Raw genomic sequence first — 24,133 nt, forward strand, 5'->3', positions numbered from 1 at the left:
GATTGTGCACAATGATTCAACATATATTGTTGATAGTTATAGTCATAATGATAAGATTTCATATTCATAGGTATCTAGATAGCTGTGAAGTGAACTGAGGAGCTGAGGTGAAGGTAATTGTTTGGATAGTTGTGAAATATATACCAATTTAAAGATATTTAATAATAAAAAACACCCAAGGCAGGATTTTTTAATATATCTAGGACTGATTCAAATTATTGTACATGCAACAAGCTTAAAGGGTTGATTTCATATTGCATTTCATAAGGCACAACATGATGCGTCAAACTGTTGAAGAAATCAGATATCCTCTTCAGCTCCTCTTATACGCTCCAAAGAACAATACCCCTTCAGCGTCAGGTCTTGATATGAATGAGATTGCCTCTAGGTCACAGTAAAAGAGTTATATGAACTAAAATGTCATTCTACTCACTGGGGACTGGCACGCCTATACTAACTCTGCAGACACTAAAGAGCTGCAGCTATGTTCTCAATGATATAGGCCTACTGTTTACTGACGTAAACATTTGAGCATGTATCAGTTCAATTAATAAACATCAAACTTGCATATCAAAATTGTCTGGTTGCAGAAACCAAAATGACAGATGACTATTTTGGTATGGGAACCCAGAGTAAAGGCTTATGTCAAATAGATAATCTCCAAGATTCATTTTGTGTTGAAAGCAGTTCAGATGAGGCTTGAGCAATAACTAATGTGTTGCCATAGCATAGATTTGTCTTTTTTCCCTGTGTTCTCTTGCCATTAGGGTTTGTGGTGTAGCCTACAATTAAGTTATGTTCCATATCAGTGCCTATATAGGAGACCAGGGTCTGGGTCTACGGAGGACAAATCCACAGTCAGTATAAACTTAAAACCCTAACCTTTGTCCTATACTTTAAAGTCTGTAGGCTATGTCAACCCTTGGTTTGTACTCCTAAAGGGATTATTTCTCCCCCATCCTTACCTATATCAGTATAAACTTAATGAAGATGCTAAATGTAGCCTCCTGGGGGGCTGACAGGCAGAGAAAACAAGTAGCTCACTCCACATATTCATTGACTTTCAAGGTTTAAAATCCCTTTCATTTATATTAGTTAGTTATGTCTAGATTTACTCACATTTTGCTTGTGAGGCCTTTGACATGACCCTCCTCACCAAAAGGCTGTATGGTCTATAGTCGGACCACAAAGGGGTAAGAAAGGCCCATTTTCTCTTTCACACACACACACACACAAAAGTAACAACAGCAGATTTCACTAGATGATATGAAAGTTCATGTTGTATGATAGGCCTATGCTTGAATCTGTATTTGAAGTATTTCGAGAAAAAGTTGGACGTGGATCATGACATGTAGGCTAACTAGCTGTCTTGTGAAAGAAAAAAGCCAAACCATGAAATACTAGGCCCATATTCTTGGGGTAGGGTAAGCTGACGTTTTTTGGCCACTACAGGGCGCTAGCGCGCACAGGAAACGGTGGTACAACCATATGAACAGACGGTGTATTTGCCCTTCTCTGTAAGGAAAATAAACAGGGATTTGTCTGTATCGTAAAATAAATATGTCGACAACGACGGGTGGCGGAGAGTTTGGGAACCCCCTGCGGAAATTCAAGCTCGTGTTCTTAGGCGAGCAAAGCGGTAAGATTTCTCAGTTCATAATATTATAGATTCTAATTGAGTGATTCGTTCCATTGGATGCTCGACGGTAATGTTAACGTAGCCTTTCTGAGGCCGACGAGACGGGCCGATTCAAGGATGCTCTCTACAACAAACTAACCTCAGCTAACAAGTACACCTAACCTGATGTCAGTGAAGTGACGTGTGTAGACCGAGGTTAAAATTAAACATAATATGGATACTCTCCACAAAACTGAACAAAAGCTGTTTGTGTCTCATGACTGTCCAGCCACCTTTCTTCGCACTTACAGATGACATCAGCTAGCTACCCAACGTTAGCAACTGTATGCTCTCCTGTTGTAAACTACCATAGCTATGCTAGCCACCCTGATGTTGAATAAGTGTGGCTAGTGTCTGGCAAGACTAGATTTGAGAATGGACGTTGCCATACATTTTATCAAAACCACACTGTTGTTATTTTGAAGAGTTCATCAGTGTTATATCTGCCCAAGCTAAATCACTAACCGAGCCCGTTATTGTGTGTTTTGTGGTGCGGCCAACGATAGCTGTGAGTAGCTTAGCTGTAGGCTTTGGCTAGCTAGCTGCTAACATAGTTGGCATTTAAGTCAGAGTAGGTAAAGTATAATCAAACAGCTCTTGCGTAACGTTAGATATTTATGCAATGTAACATTTCGAAGGATGCAATCTACAGAGTGTGTAGAAAAAACTGCTTGGATGTGATAACGTATTATCGGAGATGGCAATATAAATGATTTAGATCCAGTTTGCCCGTTAGCCGGCCATCAATATACGAGATCATGGCTAGCTAACGTTAGCTCCTCTAACGTAGTTGGCCATGTAACGGCGGCTATCTGCTCCTTCTCCACTAAAGCCAACCAATAATTCATTACATTTTAACTGTAGTGTATGTGTTAGTAAATATTTTAGTCGATACAGTTGTAAAAGCACGTTTGGTTCGTTCCGCTAGCTCGTATTCCGATTTACCTATGCAGTTAGCTAGCTAGCTCACATCCATTATGTGAGAATCCTGGCACCACCCTTGTTGCCAACTCAGCGATCAGAGTTCAGCAGGGTCTGTTGAGCATTCATCCCAATATCAAACTCTGATAGTTTATCACCGTGGCCAAAACATTGATTCACTGATTGAACTTGTTCGATGTATTTGTTTATTGATTCTGATGGAATGTTCATTGAAATTGTTTTCTTTGCAGTGGGGAAGACCTCACTCATCACAAGGTTCATGTATGACAGCTTTGACAATACTTATCAGGTAAGCATTTGGAAGAGCTGAAACTGCTACAACCTATAGGTAGCACATAATTTCTTTTTTGATACTCTTTAGTATCTTTCCATAGATACTAATAGATACTTGCCCTCACAGCTTCACATGACAATAAAAAATAGAGTATGACTGCTGGCCATAGAAGGTTAGGCTACTTACTTAACAGACCTCCGATCATTGGGAAGGCCCATTTATGTGAAGAGCTGTGTAATGAACTGTAGTGTATCGCCTCAGTTATTCTCTTTTCTCACAGGCAACAATCGGAATTGACTTTCTATCAAAAACAATGTACCTGGAAGATCGCACGGTAGGTAGTTTTCTTCAGTCAGACCTCTGAGTCACTCACATTTTAAGCATCTTTATCATTCTTAGTTTTTCCGTAGTTGGCAGCTCACTTAAGTTCATCATCTCATCTCATCAGCTAATCAATCAAATATAGAAAGTGATGCATGTTTTGGAGTTTTTTTTTTTTTTTTTGCGGTTAAGATGTTTTAGTTGTTTGTCACTTGTCACCTCATAAGACATGCATTTTTGTTTATCCCCACACTGCATTTGCACACCGCCATCCTATTTTTCTTTTATGTTTTTTTTAAGTTGGTTGTTTTTCTGTTCATCCCCCCCACTCCCATTCTGCTTTGTTGGCTGGGTCAAATTGGGCCCCACTGATGTGGTCACAGATTCGGCTCCAGCTGTGGGACACTGCAGGGCAGGAGCGCTTCCGCAGTCTCATCCCCAGCTACATCCGAGACTCGGCTGCTGCTGTGGTGGTCTATGACATAGCAAGTAGGTATCGCCTCCGGCCCCCACCTGCTTGGCCCCTCTGCCCTGCACTACGTGCCCAATGGGGTGTGAGTTGGAGGCGGTTGCAGGAAGGGCAGCATTCATAGAGCTATCTTGAACACATTGGCCGGCACTTGCGTTCACCTTAGCATCTATTTATGGGGAGATGAGCGACTAACACATTTCTTCACATCTGAAGGGCTTGTGAAGGAGAGAAGGTGAACGTCTGTGTTAATCTAATGTGCATTCAAATGTCTGTGCTCAATGAATGCTGCACCTGCAGTGTAGCGTGAGGGCAGGAATAGGGACCGCTTTCCGATAAAGGCTTCATGGTGTGAGACGCCAGCTCAGCAGGCAGTCTCAGCTCTGTCAGTCTAAAGAAGAGATTTTGATCCAGCATTCATGACTTCAGATTGGGCTTTCCAGAATAGTCTACAATTCATGACTACTGCCTGTGTTGCCTTTCTCAGGAGACTGTGTCTCATTTCTGGATGGGTGATCTCCAGTGCTGCCTCTTTGCAACTCCTTTAAGTCTCTGCTCGTTCTTTATTTCTCTCCTCCAACTCCATGTCTGTCTCTTCTCACTCTCGCACCCTCTCCTTCATGTTTCTCCCTCTTTCCCGCTGTCTCTCTCTCTCTCTCTGCATGGATCCTCAGGTTCGGCTCCAGCTGTGGGACACTGCAGGGCAGGAGCGCTTCCGCAGCCTCATCCCCAGCTACATACGCGACTCCACCATTGCAGTGGTGGTCTATGACATCACCAGTGAGTCAGGCTGTCAGGGTCAATGCAAGAGTGCTATGGGATAGGCCACCGTGGGGGCGATGCATCAAAGAGGGAGTAGTTAGGTCAGGTATTCTAGATGGGTGGAGGGGGACGTGGTCATGGGCTGTGTGCTTAAACTAAAATACTGTTGAACTTTTTTCACTAACAGTGTGCTTTACTCTGTGTGATTCAGATTCTGGATGTGAAATCCTGTGTTTTGAAATTTATGTTTGTAAAATACTTACATAAAAAATAATAACTTTACAATACACTTCATCCATAAGTATTTCTTGGTCACCTATTCATCGTTCTTCTCTGCAGATTTAAATTCATTCCAGCAGACCTCAAAGTGGATTGATGATGTCAGAACAGAGAGGGGGAGTGATGTCATCATCATGTTAGTTGGCAACAAAACAGACTTGGCTGATAAAAGGTACAGTTGTGCATAACATGTCTTGGAAAAAAAGATGTAGATTAGCCATGGGTCCACATGATGGAGGATAAAATGGCATTTCATACCTATGTTATGTTCAGAGGCATGCCTCATCTTTGGTTTAATTTCTGTTATATTATTTTATTTTATTTTGGTCAAACCCTCATTACTTAATTCTACAGTTTGTCATTTCACTCGTGATTTTCTTGTTTGTTACGTTTTTGTTTGGATAAGTCTTTGATTTCTTTGTCCATGTTTTAATTTATATTTGTGTTTGATCATGTTTCCCCATTTTTTAAAAATATATATATTATTATTTTATTTCCATTTCTCCTTTGCATTTGTCCCCTACCCAACCCCCCTTCCATCCATGCCTGTGGTTCTACTCAATCTCCCATCCCTCTCATGGGCAATGGCAGGCAAGTTTCAGTAGAGGCTGCAGAGAGGAAAGCTCGGGAGCTCAATGTGATGTACATAGAGACCAGTGCCAAGGCTGGCTATAACGTCAAGCAGGTGGGTGTTCACATGCTCCCAGGGTCAAAGTGCTACTGTTATGACTCTCCTAAGTCTGTGTGCTCTGTCTCAGAAGAGATGGACTCTGTGTGGTTGAGGTCCTTAAAGGTGCTATATGTAAGAATGTTGGTCTAGAATCGTTAAAAATGTCCAGAAATGTCCGTGCTCTGTGTTGCTCAAGTTGGCATGCTAACCAGCTGGCCCTGGCCCATCCTCTCTCACTTTGTACTTCAAGGCAAAGACGAAGTAGTGAAAACATCAAAGTAAAGCAAAAATGCAGTCACTGGCATAAGCCTGCATGGCCAGCAATTGTGTTGTCAATTGCTAAAATCCCATTTCAGAGGCTAAAATAATGACCTGATGTAAATGAGCCTCAATCTGAAAATATGAATGGCCCCAAATGAACACAGTTGTCCTATACATTGACAAGTAGCTCAGTAGCAAGCCCATCGGTTAACATTGATGGTTAGGAATTAGGAAGGAATGATCCGGAGTAGAAACAACCTAGGATCTATTTATGGAATATAACAAGTTCAAACTTTTGTTTGGGGAAAAAATATGTTAAGTAGGTTTGAGCTAACCATATTTTGCATTAACAACAGAACGGCTTATAGTGATAGTGCAAGGGGCATGCCACCACCTCAAAACAAATAGCTATTTTTAAACCACTGACGGTTTCAAAAAAGCATTATACTTTGGTGGTAGTGTGGAGAGGGTTCCTACGGACAAATCAAAGTAACTCTGCAAGTGTACAGAGAGGTTCTAATAAGGACTCTTTATGAGGGCAGTGCATTACCTTAACTCCGGTCATCACCATCTTAACTTAAGTCACTGACTGATTTTTATAAACAGTCCTTATTATTACCTCTATGCATCAATTGGCAATGATGCAATTTGCAATGACCAAAAGAGTTAAGGTAATGCACTGATTTTTATAAACAGTCCTTATTATAATCTCTATGCATCAATTGATGCTTATCGAGACACTAATGGTGACTTACGGTGACTTTCAATCATATGATAGTTTTCTTGCTTCAGGTAGCCTCAGCTCCGACATCTTGGTTTACTTGGCTTACTTCTGTGAAGGGAGAGGAGGTAGTAATACACCCCTAATCTGGGGAGTATGAAATCATTTTGCTTGGTAACCGATTGCTAATTAGGCTTATATATAGCTCCTTTAAGGGTAAGAATATGAAAGTGTGTGTGTTTGTTTTTTCTCTGCTGTGATTCTCATTTCTTAAAAAGAAATGCTGTCCTCCTCCAACAGCAGGGCTTCCTGCCCTCTTTTTCCATCTTCTCGTGAAAGTTTGTGCCCCTCGCAACTGTACTAACACTGACATTTTTCTTAAGGCCTAGCAAATTGAGTTATTCTTACTTCTCCCCCTCTCTTTTCTCTCTCTTTCCCTGTTTCCTTCCGTCTCTCATGCTCCTTTTCCTCCCATTGGTGCCTTTGGGGTCTCTGTCTCTCCTCATTCCATTGTGGCCGTCCCCTCTCTGCTTTGGCCCGAGTAGACAGATCACCACGGAGGAGGGCGAGCAGAGAGCTAAGGAACTGAATGTCATGTTCATTGAGACCAGCGCAAAGACTGGCTACAATGTCAAACAGGTAGAGATGCTCCATAAAAGACAGGGCAGACCCTCACTTCTGCGCCACCACCCCACCCTGAAACTCCTTTGCCACTCCTCCATTTCTCTTTCTCTCTTCTTCCACGGTACCTTTGCCAGTGATGTCTTTTAATCTGTTGAACAGTCACGCCAGGGTTGTGTTTGCCCTCCTCAGGCTTTTCTGTAAACTGTACATGTGCTGTGGTGTACCTTTTTCCTTTTTATTATCAGTTTGCTTGTTTTGTGGCTTCAATCAAACTTTGGCAAGCAAATTCCTTCTAGCAAATTTACAATGCTATGGTTGTCCATCTTAACTATTGGTACCAATTGATGTCTGAGTTTGAATGAAGCTAGTAGTTGTTGTGCCTTAGTGTGTGTGCACATTACTTCATATGGCGTGTGTGTGTGTGTGTGTGTGTGTGTTCTTCCTTCTATCCCTGAGTTGCAAGATCATGTTATTTCCCCCCTGTTGAATTCAGCTTCACATACCCTAGCTTTCCCTTTGTGCCTGCCTTTCATCACAATATTGTTGTAAATATCTTCAAGGTAGCATTTTGTAAAGAACAAAAGCCAAGTTACACATGAAGCAGTGCCCAATGTGAAGTGACAGTCAGAGATGCTATAAGCAAATTATAGGCCACACTTTGTCCCACATCCGTGCAAACCATCTCACTGTTTCCCTTCAGCTGTTCCGTCGTGTTGCTGCAGCCTTGCCTGGGATGGACAGTACACCAGAAAAGAGCAAAGAGGACAGTATCCTTCCAAGTAAATCATGCTGCTTTGTCTTATTTGCAAGTCTCATTATCATACGCCGAAAATCTGCACTTGATTGCTGTATTGTACTTTTCAGATTGAAGGTGATTTAGAACTGGTAAAACCTGATGCAGTGACTCTGCTGTAAAGATAAACCCCCCTCCTGTGTCAGTGAGACAGGGCTGCGGTTAATCCATTTCTTTTATTGTGAAAAACACCAATCAAAGCAAAGATCAGTGAATTCCCATGGCTGTTATCTCAGTGGGGACTGAAATGTTCATGAACTTAATTCAGCAACAATTCATTAAGGGTCCATGAACAAAAATTCATGTCATAAGTTACATTAATGCAGCATTACAGCCTTTAGTATTACTTATTGTTTATGAGGAGGTTCACACACAAGCCGCTGCTTTAAAAATGACTAGAATCAGTGTAGTATTGAGCTAGAATGTTGCTAGAACGAAGTAAACCTCTTTTTCACCACTGACGAGGTTAAGAATATGATTAAAAGTACCTTGGAAACAAGAGAAAAGAGTGCTATGGAGAAAGATTCTGTTTACGTCTGAAGAAACTATAGAATTGCAGTTTATACAGTCAATCCCTTACCTCTAGCATTGCATTCAGTCTCTACTAGTCGATTCAGTGCCTGGTATCCAGTAATCAGTATACAGCTCTCATGTGATTATCGACTAGTAGGGACTGAATGCTATGAGAAAAAGAAAGAAAAGTACTATGGTAGGCTAGAAAATCCTAGAGTTTTCCTGTAATGTCATCTATATCCTGGATATGAAATGTGATCGTCATGTAACCTGTTATGGCCAGTCTCAACCAGTCCAATGAAATGCATGCTTGGTGTGCATCATATTGCACTGTAAAAATCCATTAATCTTCAACTTCTCTACCCTTAGTCTCCTCACTCTTCCTGTCTAACCAGCAATTCTCTCATATCACAATAAGGCCCATACATGCTTTGGCTGAATGCCATGATTCTAGAGTCTTTTGAGTTTTGTCCTTAACCTGTCCCTCCCCAGTGATCGACATCAAACTGGAGAAGCCCCCAGAGCTGCCAGTGACCGAGAGCAGCTGCTCCTGCTAGTGCCCAGCTCACAGCCCCACCAGTCCTGCCTCCTCCCCACCAACAGCTTGTCTCTCAGTGGCCACTCGCTCCACTCGTGGCTCTGCGCCATTAGCTGGAGAAACCTTTTTTTTTCCCCTCCCACTCCCTTGACTCAGTGATTTTTCGGAGTATCCGTGTGGATGTGCTATTACTCTGTATTTAAAGAAAAAAAAGAAAAGGGTTATCATAAGAAAATATTAGTAATTGATTTTAAAAAAAGAGAAAAAAAAAATTAACACAGCGTAGGTGAAATGCTAAAGTTTTCCGATTTTTCATCTATTCCAACTGCATGGCGTTATATAGGATTGCAGACTGACGTTGCTCACTGCTCTTAAGTTCTTGCACTTTTTTTTGGAGCATTGGTGGTGTCACACTCGTTGTTGTTCAGTCATTTTCTTTTCCAGTTATTTCAGTGACTTGAGGGGTAGGGGAAGGTTCCGTGTTGATGCCTTGCTTTTAATTTCAGTGGATTGTTACCGTAAGGGAGAGCAAGAAAAGGCTAGTCGATGCTGAGAGATTGCAGACAACTGTTACTGATCCCCATATTTGTTGGCCAGTTGCTCATGCGAAAATAAGAACAGTGCAATGGACAAGGTTTTTTTTTTTTTTTTTTCCAGAGATCTCTTTATCAGTAACTTATAAGTGCGGTCATCAACACACCCTGCAGTTCAGTTCAGATATGGTTTAAGGGACCAGAGATTAGTCAAGACTTGAAATCCAGGACCGTCATGAATAGCCAAAGAACATAATACATATGGTCAAACCTCAGCAAGAAAGCCAGTCCCATTTATCAATGATGTGTTGAGGATTGAGCTAGGTAGAATGTACAACATGGTTTGATGAAAGAAAGCATTCATCGGCATTTTATCAGAAAAGGGACAGGTACTCAGAATACAATTCTGTATCTCTAGCTTAGAACTATCCTCCTCGCTTTTCTGTCTCTTATTAACCACATGGTCTGAAAACAAAATGGTGGACTCTACAGAGGATGTCCACTACCCCCCCCCCCCCAAAAAATAAAATAAAAAAACAAATGTAACTGTGAAGCTCCCATTTCACCAGTGGGTCCTTGAAGCAAGTTGTAACTAATCAGGTCTGTCTAAATGTCATACGGACAGACAGATGGCAGCATTGTAGTGGGCCTTTCAGGTGTCAGTGTTTTCGGCACCCACTGACTGCCAGTTATTAGTGTTTCATTTGTACTATTTGTTTTTTGTACACTGTTGTAGGAACAGCATGCAAGATCTGGAGGTGGATGACGGTATAAATGCCTTGCTACTTTTTTTTTTTTTAACAATAATTGTTACACTAAATCAAGTCATGGTGATGAATTGGTGTTTTAAGGGCCTGTTGACTTGCTTGGATTTGAGGGTGTTGTTTTTGCTAAGCAGATATTCAGAGTTCTTTATATGCAGCAGATGCTTCAGTGTAAAAAGAAAAAAACAAGCAAAAAAGCACAGAGTAGTTTGACATTTGTTGCTTTTGCTTGTATAAGACTGTTTGGTTTTAAATGTCTTAATTTATTTATTTTTATTTCACTAGCAACAGATAATACATTGTACGCTTGACCAAAATGACAGTTTGGTGGCACGTTGGAAAAGAACAGTTTATTTATTCTTTGCATATCTGCTTGGATACTGTATCTGGAGGGAAAGGCTCTGATTATATTGTCATTTACTTGTCACTATGGTCACACAGATTAGGGAAGTGTCTCTAAAGTTATGGTAGCCACTGTCACATTTACGAACATTAATCTGAATTCAAAGCATCACCTAAAACCCTACTGCACCACAACACACTTTCACACACAAAATTGCACACACCTCTGATTATAACCACTGCTGTCATGTACATCTGAGCAACCTGAATACTCATTGTTATCCTCTATAGCTGGTTTGAAAATGTTAACATTTGATGACTTAAATGTAAAATATTCAATTACATCGAACAAGTCTCTCAATACTTGTCACTGACTGATGACTCAGCTGTGTGCTAATCTGAACTGTGTATTTGAAATATGCTGTCTACTAGTGTTTAGCAAAGTTTGTGTGAATAATGTACTATTATTCTCTGCTGTAAAAAAGTAAAGTTAAAGAAACACCGAAGTGTATCACACGAAATAAAGATATTTCACCAAAAGTTAATTTTCTTAGTGATGATTAGATAATTATCTTTTCACAAAGCAATTTATTTCCACTTGTAGATAATGGTAGACGATAAAATGTATAGATGTGTTAGTGTAGTCTTTTTTGTTGTTGTTGGGTAACACAGGCTAGAATGCATTCAAAGCAAAGCAGGAAATGGTGTTGCTCGATTATAAGAAAAAAGTGGGATGTCGATAGTCAACAGCCAAATAAATCCTCCAGTGACGTTTTCTGAACACTGTAAACTAATTGTAGCCTTTATGGTCAGGTGTAGGGCTGATTCATGTGGGCACATAACTTAAGCACTTCTGTGCGCACGTAAGAATCGCTCCAACTGTTACCCAATCGAAAGTCAGTTGTGGCATAGTGATATACGCCCAAAAGTGTATTGGGGGTGTGGTTACGCGTTTAAGTTCGAGATCCAGGTAGAATAGCCTACAAACGTCTGTAATTTGTTAACGCAAGTACACAATAATACTTTTTTTTAATTTGTAACAGTGTAGCATAATTTATGAATGTACCTATACGTATAATTGTAATTTTCACTTGAAACATTTGACACGACGCACACCTGTACCCTACAATGGCCGGAAGTCGCCTACCATAAGGAGCTGAGCTAGTATGGTTGGCAGGTGTGGAATTCATAACAAAAATCCAGTCTAGCCTGATTTTTAGATTGAGGACTATATTAACGCCACCGGTTGTGTTTTTCATCCGAGAAGAGATTCGTCTTGGAACAGTGATCAAATAACAGGACCTTTGTTTGGGGGAGAAAAGTATCGAGCAAAGTAGGAATTTTAATCAATTGTCTCCTCATTCGAGAACGCCTAGGACTGATCATGTCTCAGGGTGGGAATATTTTGCCAGACGACAAAGTTTTTGCTGACTTTAGAAAACAATGCTGGGCTATGGACAACTGGCACAGCAAATATGATAAGAATGGAATGGAAGTGTGGGTTGAGACTCCGTCCGTTACATCTTCACATGGGAGTAAGAATAAGCCTCAAAAAGTTCACAAAATCAAGGTACGCTAGGCCTAACTATATCAAAAAGAAGTTGATGTTTTTGCCTAGTTTTGATGGATGTAAATTTACATGTTAATTGTTGACACTAAATGGTTGTTTTCGTCATTTTGAATACAGTGCAGAATGACGATAGCAGACGTCTCAGCAGAGACAATGTTCGACGTCCTTCATGACAGTCAGTATCGCAAGAAGTGGGACCCTACTATGCTGGAAAGCTTTGATATCGCACGATTATCCGCCAACGCCGATGTAGGCTACTACTCCTGTGAGTCCAGTCTTTTACCCTCATCCTACTTGGTCTTTGTCTTGTTCCAGATAGACTATTGACTTTCCTAAGCATCAGTCAACTTTTAAAAATGCCAAATCAATTGTTTCATGTTGAGGTAAAACTAACTAGATAGCTGTTTACAGGATACTTGAGTAGAAGCTTGCTTAAACCCTTAGGAGTGGGATGAGGCATGAGGGAGCTTGTTTTGACAGTTTATTTATAATCAACACACCAAGGCCAGGTGGTTGCTCCAGCTCCACTACTGAGCCCTTGGTTACCTACACTGGGGAGGGTTACTTAGTCAAGTCAAGTCAACTTTATTTCTATAGCACATTTAAAAACAACTGAGTTGAACCAAAGTGCTTACAAACAAACATAAAACAATGACAATGGTACAACAACAATATAACATGGGGGGAAAATAAATAAATAATTGAAATAATACACAAATTGGTCAAAAATAAAATAAAGAATAAAGAGTGTGTGTGTGTGGGGGGGGGGGGGGGGGGGGGGGGAAATGAAAGTCTTTAAGTTAGACTGGCAGGTTAGATTGACTGATCCAATATTTATCATGGTTTTTGCTCATTTCCACAGGGGTTTGTCCCAAGCCACTGAAGAACAGGGATGTGGTGACCCTGCGCTCCTGGCAGGTGAATGACGTGGAGTACATCATTGTGAACTACTCCGTCAAACACCCGGTATGTTGAGGTCTGATTGAGTACGCATCAGCTATCAACATGCGTCTGCTAAATTAACAAATATTTAACGCATCATACTGTAAATCATATTTGTTCTAGCATGTCTCAGCAACCAGATTTGATATAAGGTCCTAAATGGAAATTCATGTTTGTTTGGAGGTGATTAATAGTATTTAGGAAGCATAGGCCTACTTGAATATAATGAATACATTCACATAACACTCTTTCAGTTACCATAGCATTTATAAGAGTCCTAGTTTGACTTACAAACTCCTCTTTCCCCCCAGAAATACCCTCCACATAAAGACCTGGTGAGAGCAGTTTCTGTTCTTACTGGTTACCTGATTGTGTCAACTGGACCAAACAGCTGCTTGTTCACATACCTTTCACAAGCTGACCCCAAAGGTGAGACTTAACAACAGGGCTACACGGCCTCACAGATGGCCCATGACTGAATGTTGTTCTTTTTTGTTGTCTGAAAAAATAACCCATTGTTGATTTTCTTTTGACAGGTTCCCTCCCCAAGTGGGTGGTGAACAAAGCCTCTCAAGTTTTGGCTCCTAAAGTGAGTATATTTCTTGTTGGTGGAATATTTTAGTGAACATGTATACTTTTATCCTACAAGGATCAAATGATATGTCTTCATTAGAGGAAAAAGTCCTAAACAGTATTAAGTGGAAATTCTACATGGTGTATGTGTGTGGGTTTGAAGCTTTTTAAACGACAACAGTAACCATAGAAACTCAGTTGAATGACTTGTCCTGGTTTTTGACAATTAGGCAGTGTTGCTACACTCCAGTGTAACTTGTAAAGTGGGTTTCATAGTGCTTGTTACATGGCCAAGGCAATCTGAAACTATTCAGGTCAAGGTGTATCTTTGTGTGTGAAACTGAGATTGTGTGGCTCTAAGCTAAAGGGCTCAGTCAACCTTTGTTATCCTAATTAATCATCAATGGCATCAAGTTCTTGATCATCAATCAGGTTAACTCTGCCACAGGACAAGCCAGGCCAAGAAATATACCTTATATTTTAGCTTAAAATAAAATAAAATAATTGCTAAGTAGACCACTTTTCATCTGTTTTTTTGAAGCAACATTACTAATGAACACTGCTGTTGATTTTCATGTGACACCAATCCTACCTTTGTCTGGCTATTTATGAAACTTTTGAAAGGGCAGAAAATCAGGTAGAGCAGGAATTTCTATCAAACTATGCGCAGTGAGGTAGAATTTCAGAGTGAGATCTTGGCCTGTAGCTGTGTCCCTCACCACTCCCTCTCTACAGGTCCTGAGATGTGTGCATAAGGCGGGACAGAACTACCAAGAATGGAAAGCACAGAACTCCCCCAATCGCAAGCCCTGGCTTCACCCTGAACAGAGTGATCTGCCAATGATGGACGCCTCAGAGTTGTCCATTCAGCGGGCAGACTCGCTGGAGAATGTAGACGAGAGCTCTTCAAAAGATGTATCGGAGACTACTGAGGCTGATGACAGCAGCTAAATGTACGTGCCTTTATGGGGACTATAGAGGACGGGGTGGACTTACAAATGGACTGGGAACTGGAGTCTTGATTTTCCTCCATGTCATATGTTGTCACTTGAAGACCACAGCCAGACTCACAAGCTGCTGCGAGTTCTCACCTCTGCACACTTACAATGCCCATCCCTGCTGACAAAGAATGTCGTGTTCACAGCAGCTTAGGCGAGGTGCTGATACAGAAGCTGTCATTCGGGTTTACCTGTTTCCTCTGAAGCAGTATGTTTCTTTTGTATTTATGTCACAACAGATATGGAATAACTTGTTTCTTTCACGTTGTGATTCTGCAGTGGAATCCTGCAGTATAATTGCATCAAGAGTTCCCATCACTGTACAGTGGCCTTGTGGACATACTGAAGTTGATGAAGCCCTCTATTTATGTATCCTGTATTCTTTTACAGTAAAAATGAAGGTTTTAATGTTTCATTTAGTGGCCATGTGGTATTGGAGTGGTAACAAATGTAATGTACCCTTCAGGGTAATTTTTCAAAATTAGAATGATCTACTTTAAATGTACTGTACAACTAAACTTTTGAAGCCTTGATTCTTTTTTTCTTTATGGGTTATAACACATCAGCTGAAATGGTACTTTCAGTATCATCACATGAAGTTTAAGATGTAGTTCCTGTATTCATGTATCATTTATAAACATTTTATAAAAGGCTGATGAATTGGTTATGAAATGTACTATTTTCAGATTCAGCTTTTTAACCATTATATGTTTATTGACCAGAAGAGTACAGACGGTGTATATATATATATAAAAAAAACAACACTTAAAAAAAGAACAATTTGCAACACATTTCAACCCCCCTTCGGGAGACAAAACTATTGTCTCTTCGCTGCAGTGGCCTAATTAGTTATTACAACTCCAACCAGTGTTATTCCGTTTGAAATCATCTGAATGCTAAACTGTAGTTCTAGAAGTAAACCTCTCTTTTGACAAAGGCTGAACAGCGTGCTTAATCAGAGACTTTCTAATGAGGAGACATAGCACTCAAATCCTCCATAGAAATGCATGGGGTTAGTTTGTAACGCCGTTGTCTACACATATCCCACCCCTTCCTCGGCAAAACGTCGACATGTGAATACATTGAGCCAATCATGTGGTGTGATGTGAATACATTGAGCCAATCATATGGTGTGTTGTGAAGACATCGTACCAATCATGTGTTGTGAACTTGCAGCTGGAGCAAGATTGGTGTCATAAAGCCTTGCTCACGCACATTTCTGCCGAAGAGGATGCCCGATGAGTGCCCAAAAAGCGTTGCAATATGGCCGCTGAGTGGAGGGATTTGCCTAAAAGGACTTTGGCTTAATCTGGTGAAACTCTGGGTTTGCTAACTAGGTTGTTGGTGTTTTGTTTTATGTGTAGATACCCTAAGCAAGCTACTGACGAGGTTTGGTGCTGTTTTAAACAATATCACTGATTAAAAAATGCTATTTGGGAAGCGTTTGGCTTATTGCCCTTAGCTAATCCACTGTTTGCGATTTGGGGCTATAGCATATACCAGGCCAAGCCCTGTAGTGGTTGATCAACAATTATTTGATGTGTTTTAATATAGAAAAACACCCTTTGGTCAATTTTCGCCGGAATTACACTTTAAAAGCACTTTCAAAAAAGAAAAAAAAAACATTCCAATTAATGCAATACAAAATTTCTGTTATTTCACTTGCTGCTTGTCACTAACTGACCTAATGATGACAATGGAAAAAGCAGCAAGCTTTGCCATTGCTTCCATGCACTGTACAAGGCAAGATCTTGTTCGGATATTTATACATAAATAATTACTATAGAACTGTCGTTACTGTTGAGGCATGATTCATACATACATTTTCCTGATATTTTACAATGTACCAAACCTCTCATCTTGGACACCTACTCAGCCTCTCTGAGCAATTGAACAGTGCATCTCTGCTGGGGAGGATAGGGTTGACTTGGGTGATGTTATCTGGTAGATGTTGTAAGTGTGTGTATGGGAACATATCATGAAGCCAGGATCAGTATGTTTAAGTCCAGCCAGCCATACCTAAAGAGGGAGTCTGTAGTCCATGGGAGGGCAAAAATGACGTGATTCTCTCCATAACATCTCGACCTATTTGACTGCATCATTTGGATATGCAACACTCCTCTGCCACCTAGTGTACAGTTCTCTCCTTCTGTCTCTGGTAATCTGAGGATTCATAGGCAACATGTCTCATTAAATATTCATGTCATATATCAATTACTTTATTTTCTACACTCAATGCCAGTGAACTAACAGAGCACACTGTTTTTATTTATATACTTACTGTAGGGAAAGAAGCGCACCCTCATCAAAATCTCTCTAGCTGTCTTCAGAATCTCAACAGCCTGTAAAGTACAGACAATCAGCATTTCTAATGTATCATTATCATTAATCAGCATTTCAACGTCTAATCATAGTCAGTACACTTCATTTAAGGTAATATGTGCATTAAAGCTGCTAAAGTAGGCTACATTTAAATTAGAGTACTCTTTGACTAAAACTACTTCTATCCAATGCGCTATCATTTTGAGATTTAGGTTTCAACATCTATGAAATGTTATTCTCTTTAGGGCCCCTGACTTGCACATTTACAGTGAATAATTTAAAAAAAAAATAAGTTAAGTGCTAGTGTAATAGCTGTCAACATCTATTTTCAGATTCATATCTTGGCTTGCTACCATTTCTTACCCTGGAGTGTTCGATGTCCTGGAAGTCAACATCATTTACAGATAGCACTTGGTCTCCCTCCTGAAGTCCAGCACGATGTGCATCAGAATCTGGGACTACCTATAGCATACAAGCAGCAGGAAAATGACACCATTGCAACTATTTCCCAAATCGCAATCCACCAGACAATTCAAGGCTGGCCAAACAACCTTAGAAATGAAGATGCCAAGTTGTGACGCTTTTCCTCCACGAATATTGAAGCCAAGCTGGGCTCCAGGAGGTTTTTTCAAGACGATGGTGCGAGGAAGAAACTGTGTAAGTTCATTGTTATAGTCTGGGTGTTGGACGCGCTAGTAGAGGGACAGACAAAATGTTACGATAGAAAAGGTAATGCCTTTACTTTCCATGAGTGTCAAAGTAATGTTTTTTTTTTTAACAAGCTACCTCTTGTGCAGGGATCCATGCCGGTGGATTCTCGTACGAAGGGAGAAAAACCACGGGTAGTTGGTAGTCATCGTATGGTATTTTTGGGTCCATGGCCTTTGGACATTAACGTTACATACATGACGTTATTTGAATTGACATGTTTATTTTCTGATCTATGATCCAGTAATGCTGACTTACTTACATAATACAATCTATAGACCCAGATAAAACGTTAAAATGTGTAGGAAATCTGACAGCGTTTCAGTCGCATAACATAAACGTTAGCAGCTATCGTTACACTGCGATGGTTTTGGTCCAGAGGAGAGTGGTAAGGTAATTTGACAGTACTTTAAAAAAACGAACAGAAATAAACCTGACCGAATCTGTTGATTAAGGCTAACGACAGAGATATTCCATCAAGTGTTGTAAGATTATCTTTAAACTTTCTGTTGATATTAGTTTCAAATTCAAACAATTTATGTTAGCAAGCTAACTCGAAGATAACAACTCACCAGCCGGAAGTTGACAAAGCAATGAACGCTAGCAACCTATCACGTGGTATGACGACTGCATAAAGCCAGAGAATGTCTAATAAGGGGAGAACTGTCCCAATACATCCCAGAGAATACAGTATAGTCTTTGCTGCACTGCCTGATGTTTTTTTGAGATTGCTGGGTTCTAGAACTCATGAGCAATCAACTCTACAGACAGATATTTTACTGAATGGTATTAACATAAAAAATAGAAAATGTAACAATAAATGGTTAAGACAAATAATACTTCACCCTCACACCTCGTTGTAAAAGTTATTGGGGTGGCATCTTTGACAATATTCAATGGGATAGGGTTTGGTCTTAATAAATATGTTCTAAACAACAAAATCAAAGAAATTTATTTTAAAATAATCCACTTATTTTACCCCACCAACTCTTTGCTTAAAAGATACAGAGATGATATATATATCTGACATGTGTGTTTTCTGTGGTTGTGCGCTTGAAACTGTTTTTTATCATTTATTTTACGAATGTATCTACTCAAGGTTTTTTTGGATAGAATTAGAAAATATGTGTAGTGCTGTATGGTTGTGCAATGTTACTCTTCAGAAAAAGAATGTTATTTTTTTTTATGAAAATGCAGACATTAATATAAATGTTGTCTTTACGATAAATTTGCTCTTGCTATTGGGAAAATTTAATATTCATAAACGTAAATGGGGGGAGGGAAACCTTGTTTTGCAGCCTTCAAAAATGAAGTCAAATTCTACATGGACACTATTGTTGGACTCAACAGCCGAAAAGATGACAGAACTATATGTATATGCTCTGATATGATGTCCTCTTTGTGTTGAATTCTTGTACCCCTATTTGTTATAATTTGTATGGTGATTTTTGTATAATAAAAAAAAGCAAAAAAAAAGGGATAACTGCCACTCTCGGAAAACTTCCGGTTTCTGAACTGGTTGCAGTTCCTTCTGTGGTTCCACATGAGGGCGCTCGTCCACGAGTGCAGAATGCATGGAGGTCTATGGAGCTGTACCCCTCAAAATCCACTTTTCTCGGGATATAATTTTTTTTTCAAGTAATTTGAGTATTGCATTAGAAAGGGGAGGCAAAGAAAATACACTTGGTTGAGTATTATATTTTTTAAAGTCACTTAATTGCTCTAAAAAGCCTTTCAAATGTGTCTATGACGTCATTCATTAGCACAATGCTAGCGTGTTATGTGCAACAACGACCCAACCTGTAAGAAATCAAAAGGACATAAGTACTCGTTCATTCAACTTTTGACCTATAACCCATGTTGAAATTATACAAACTACAATCAAATCTGAGATTTGTCAACGACAATCAGGTGAAAGAGACCAATTTAGCCGTCTAGCTCCATTGACTCCCATTCATTCTGCACTCATGGCGATCGCCCCCAGTGGAACTCTGGTGGAACTGCATCCAAAATTCGGTACAATGGGACTTAATACGGAGTGGCAAGGCTCTCCGTAGACGGGCTCTGATAAAGCATAGACCAGAGCCCGTCTACGGAGAGCCTCCCCACTCTCTATTAATCCCATACAAACCGAACTTGGCTGCAGTTCACCAGAGTTCACCTAGATGGCGATCGCGGGTGAGTCCAAAATACATGGGTCCTATGGAGCTACATGGCTACATTTATTGTTTTCACCTATTTAACAAATGAAACCCTCAGATTTTATTTTATTTTTCGCAAAATGGATATGGATTATCAATCAAAAGTGAAATAATCCGGGAGTCATGTCCTTTCGTTTTCTTACAGGTTGGGTCGTTGTTGCCATAACTAAAGTCCTTTTAGGCAAGTCCCTCCACTCGGCAGCCATATACCAACGTTTTATGGGCACTCATCGGGCACAGTCTTTGGGTCGAACTGCGCGTGCGCAAGGCTTCACGACACCAATCTTGCTCCAGTGGCGAGATCACAACACATGATTGGCACGATGTCTTCACAACACACCATATGATTGGCTCAATGTATTCACATCACACCACATGATTGGCTCAATGTATTCACATGTCGACATTTTGCCGAGGAAGGGGTGGGATATGTGTAGACAACGGCCATATTGGCGTGACAAACTAGCCCCATGCATTTCTATGGAGTATTTTTTGAGTGCTGTGTCTCCACATTAGAAAGTCTCTGCCATAACACGCTAGCATTGATGCTATGCTATGCTATGATCATGCTAATGAATGACGTCATTGACACGTTTGAAAGGCTTTTTAGAACAATTAAGTGACTTTAAAAAATATAATACTCAACTAAGTGTATTGTCTTTGCCTCCCCTTTCGAATACAATATTCAAATTACTTGAAAAAAAATTACATCCCGAGAAAAGTGGATTTTGAGGGGTACAGCTCCGACCTACATTCATTCTGGACTCGCCCGCGAGCGCCCCTAGATGCAGTACCACACCGGAAGCGTTCCAAGAGTGAAGGTTCTCCCCTTATTAGACATTCTCTGCATAGACTGTACAGTCAGAGCCCGTCTACGGAGAGCCTCCCCACTCTCTATTAATCCCATACAAACCGAACTTGGCTGCAGTTCACCAGAGTTCACCTAGATGGCGATCGCGGGCGATTCCAAAATACATGGGTCCTATGGAGCTACATGGCTACATTTATTGTTTTCACCTATTTAACAACTGAAACCCTCATTTTATTTTATTTTTCGCAAAATGGATATGGATTATCAATCAAAAGTGAAATAATCCGGGAGTCATGTCCTTTCGTTTTCTTACAGGTTGGGTCGTTGTTGCCCATAACACGCTAGCATTGATGCTATGCTATGCTATGATCACGCCAATGAATGACGTCATTGACACGTTTGAAAGGCTTTTTAGAACAATTAAGTGACTTTAAAAAATATAATACTCAACCAAGTGTATTGTCTTTGCCTCCCCTTTCGAATACAATATTCAAATTACTTGAAAAAAAATTATATCCCGAGAAAAGTGGATTTTGAGGGGTACAGCTCCATAGACCTCCATTCATTCTGGACTCGCCCGCGAGCGCCCCTAGATGCAGTACCACACCGGAAGCGTTCCAAGAGTGAAGGTTCTCCCCTTATTAGACATTCTCTGGTACAGTCTATGGCATAAAGGGTATCTTCAGAGCCCGTCTACGGATGGGCCATCACCACACCTGAATACTGCGACTGATTAGCCTACTTATTAGACATTCTCTGGTCATACCATTGACAGTAAAAGATCCCAGAGAATGTCTAATAAGTAATCAGTCGCAGTATTCAGGTGTGGTGTTGGCCCATTCTTCTAAACAGATTGTCTTGAACACTGCCTCCACCATGGGGAAAGAGGTGGAGGTAGGCTAGTGGAAAACTGCAAATATCTGAGTGTACATCTGGATAACAAACTGGACTGGAAGTGCAACACTGAGGCTGTGTACACTGTACAAGAAGGAACAGAGCAGACTATACTTCTTGAGAAAGCTCAGAGGGGTATTCCAGAAAGCAGGTTTACTGGCTTAACTGGGTATGTTAACCCAGAGTTAGCGGTAAACCTGGGATTTCAGTTCCAGAACGCTCAAATATGATCAGACTATGTAAGTAACTATGGTAACCAAATGTGCACCGAAATGTGTCCAATAGGCTACCCATGCCTTCCGACATTCTTCACCCTTTCGATGATGGAGCGCAAAAATGCGATGATGCAGCTGCAGAACTCGCGTTAAAATAGAAAATTACATTTGGGATTCTCAAAGAATTCAATGGCCCACTCAATCTGTGACAAGGCAGGCTAGTTTAAGAAAGCATCATTCAAAGCAGTCAATACAATAGGCTACGTGATGTCCACTGAATTATTTAATTGTGCTTTTGACATTAAACGGGATATCCTAAACGTACGCATTTACACGGTCAGTTAGGCTATTCTCTGCCAAGCAAGGTCTCGGAGGCAGACGCTTAAGTATTGCTCTTTTTTTAGTTATTACAGTTCTCTCCTCCTCGTAAGCCTCGAGGAGAACTTTGCTACCCCGTCTTAGAAAAATACGGTGCTCTTCGTTTCGCCGGTTTTACTCATGGTTTCGACTCTCAATAGATTATGCCTTTATAAGTTCGCCGTGAACACGACCAACTCTAGGTTATCTACACAGGGTTAATTGAACTAACTGGTAACCGGTGTTTTGGAACCGACAGCTCAGGTTTAGTCGCCACAGGTTCAGACAACCCAGAGGTTAAGTTTTATCTCAGTGTTTGTTAAACCTCCTTTCTGGAATACCCCTCAGGTCTTTCAATGTGTGCAGCAGGATGTTGATGTTTGGAAGTAGCCTATACTTGAGCCCCTAGAGTCGGTTATTGAGAGAAGGATGTTGCAAAAACTCCTTAACAACACCTCACATCCACTGAATAAACTACTGGTCAGACAACAGAGTGTTTTCAGCTAGAGGTTGCCTCAACTTCGCTGTAACAAGGCCCGTTATAGAAAATCATTCCTGCCCACTGCCATAACTATTTACAATAACTACCCTTTGTGCCATGATAGGAAAATCTTATTCTGAAAGACCATGCACAGTTAACAACCACTTGAGACTTTATATCCAGTTGTATTTATTATTTTTGACTTGTGTGTATATGTGTGATATATGTTTATATTATTAGCTGCTGCGGGAACACTATAATTTCCCTTTGGAGATGAATAAAGTAATCTATCTGGTTTCTATTAAATCTTTAGGATTCCAGGGGGCCTCTTGTGAATCCTGATCTTTAGTTCCATTTACAAATGTTGAATTGGATTTAAGTCAGGGCCTTGAATTGGATTTAAGTCAGGGCCTTGACACCAATTGAGAGTTTCCATTGCTGTATGCTTTGGATTGTTGTCCTGCTGGGTCCACCCATGTGTCATCCTCATCATAGATGGCAAGATTCTCCTGGAAAAAATGGTTCCATTCATCGGTCCTCCAACTGTATTCTTCCAACTGACCACTTGGAGGTGAAAACAAAATCAGAGTTTTGGTTAATTTGACCATCAGTTAAAGGTGCTCTAAGCCAGTGGTTCTCAACCTTTTTTCAGTGATGTACCCCCTGTGAAATATTTTTTCAGCTAAGTACCCCCTAACCAGCGCAAAGCATTTTTAGTTGAGAAAAAAAAGACTTAAAACAGAGCACTGTGCCCTGTGCCATCGCTACGCGTCAACCACGACTCCATCGTTTGAGTTTTGGCAGTGATTGACAGGTAATGGCGGGTTGCATGTGACAGGTAGGGTCGAACCATCCTGGTATGGGGGGGACTCTGGGTTTTTAGGATAATGAAATTAAATAACCTACTGAAATATAAAATTGAACTTATATGAAATATGAACTTATATTTTCCTGAAATATGTATTAAATAATGGTTTTTAAAGTATTTTTGCATGGATTCTACTTTTTAAATATATGTATATTTTAAAATCTCACCTACCGCCTGGAGTGCCTTCACGTACCCCCAGGGGTACGCGTACCCCCATGGGAGAACCACTGCTCTAAGCGATGCCACACGTTTTTAGGCTAAAACATTTTTTGTCACTTACAGCAAACATCACCTCACCATCCGCTAGCTGCCATGTGTCCTGAATGCACTGTAAAAAACGCGATCTCTGTGGACTGCCCAGGCTCCAAAAACGGCAACAAAAACAACCTGGGCAAACCTAGCCCATGAAAACATAACAAACTGTTCCAGCAAATCACAGATGAGATGCTCGTTTAGGAGAGTTTCAATTGCATGGGAGGGAGGGGGAGGAAGTAGCGAGCTAGCTCTCTGTTTTGTTTGAATGTCAACAGAAGTAACGTTACCTAGCATCGCTTAGAGCAGTGTTTCTCAAACTTTTTCAGACGAAGGACCACTTAACCAATAAAAAAATAAACGCACGGACCACCTAGGATAAAAAAAAAGATAAGACCTACTTCAACAGTATATTAGCCTACACTATAAACTGGCATATCTTACATAGACAGTGTTG

At 40.5% G+C, this 24,133-nt stretch overlaps 3 protein-coding genes across 8 annotated transcripts; 2 read left to right on the top strand and 1 right to left on the bottom strand.

Annotated features, from left to right (window-relative positions):
* The first annotated feature begins 1,454 nt into the window (after positions 1-1,454).
* On the top strand, positions 1,455-11,029 carry rab41 (RAB41, member RAS oncogene family). 5 transcript variants are annotated; one of them, XM_042074965.1, is made up of 8 exons: positions 1,455-1,639; positions 2,851-2,909; positions 3,175-3,228; positions 4,359-4,464; positions 4,786-4,897; positions 6,923-7,016; positions 7,702-7,768; positions 8,800-11,029. In XM_042074965.1, exons 1-8 carry the CDS (start codon positions 1,561-1,563, stop codon positions 8,862-8,864), a joined length of 636 nt encoding a protein of 211 aa, XP_041930899.1. In that variant the 5' UTR covers positions 1,455-1,560; the 3' UTR covers positions 8,865-11,029. The 5 variants fall into 5 exon arrangements, 4 of the variants coding, with proteins under 4 accessions (XP_041930899.1, XP_041930898.1, XP_041930897.1 ...); XR_006025865.1 differs by lacking the exons at positions 4,359-4,464; positions 8,800-11,029 and adding exons at positions 3,599-3,704; positions 5,317-5,410 and having other exon boundaries at positions 1,457-1,639; positions 7,702-7,761; XM_042074964.1 differs by lacking the exon at positions 4,359-4,464 and adding an exon at positions 3,599-3,704 and having other exon boundaries at positions 1,457-1,639.
* A 473-nt stretch (positions 11,030-11,502) lies between these two features.
* Positions 11,503-15,098, top strand: stard14 (START domain containing 14). The gene is made up of 6 exons (XM_042074954.1): positions 11,503-12,054; positions 12,172-12,319; positions 12,917-13,020; positions 13,308-13,425; positions 13,533-13,585; positions 14,305-15,098. Exons 1-6 carry the CDS (start codon positions 11,869-11,871, stop codon positions 14,518-14,520), a joined length of 825 nt encoding a protein of 274 aa, XP_041930888.1. The 5' UTR covers positions 11,503-11,868; the 3' UTR covers positions 14,521-15,098.
* Positions 15,099-16,086: 988 nt separating this feature from the next.
* Positions 16,087-18,231, bottom strand: pdzd11 (PDZ domain containing 11). Of its 2 annotated transcripts, none has more exons than XM_042074972.1 (6): positions 18,170-18,231; positions 17,676-17,771; positions 17,441-17,581; positions 17,253-17,351; positions 16,849-16,909; positions 16,087-16,730 (listed from the first exon to the last, which is right to left on the bottom strand). In XM_042074972.1, exons 2-6 carry the CDS (start codon positions 17,766-17,768, stop codon positions 16,696-16,698), a joined length of 429 nt encoding a protein of 142 aa, XP_041930906.1. In that variant the 5' UTR covers positions 17,769-17,771; positions 18,170-18,231; the 3' UTR covers positions 16,087-16,695. The 2 variants fall into 2 exon arrangements, with proteins under 2 accessions (XP_041930906.1, XP_041930907.1); XM_042074973.1 differs by lacking the exon at positions 18,170-18,231 and adding an exon at positions 17,860-18,153.
* Positions 18,232-24,133: the final 5,902 nt, after the last annotated feature.

Source organism: Alosa sapidissima, chromosome 20 (genome assembly GCF_018492685.1).
Source record: "Alosa sapidissima isolate fAloSap1 chromosome 20, fAloSap1.pri, whole genome shotgun sequence".
Lineage (NCBI taxonomy): Eukaryota > Metazoa > Chordata > Actinopteri > Clupeiformes > Clupeidae > Alosa > Alosa sapidissima.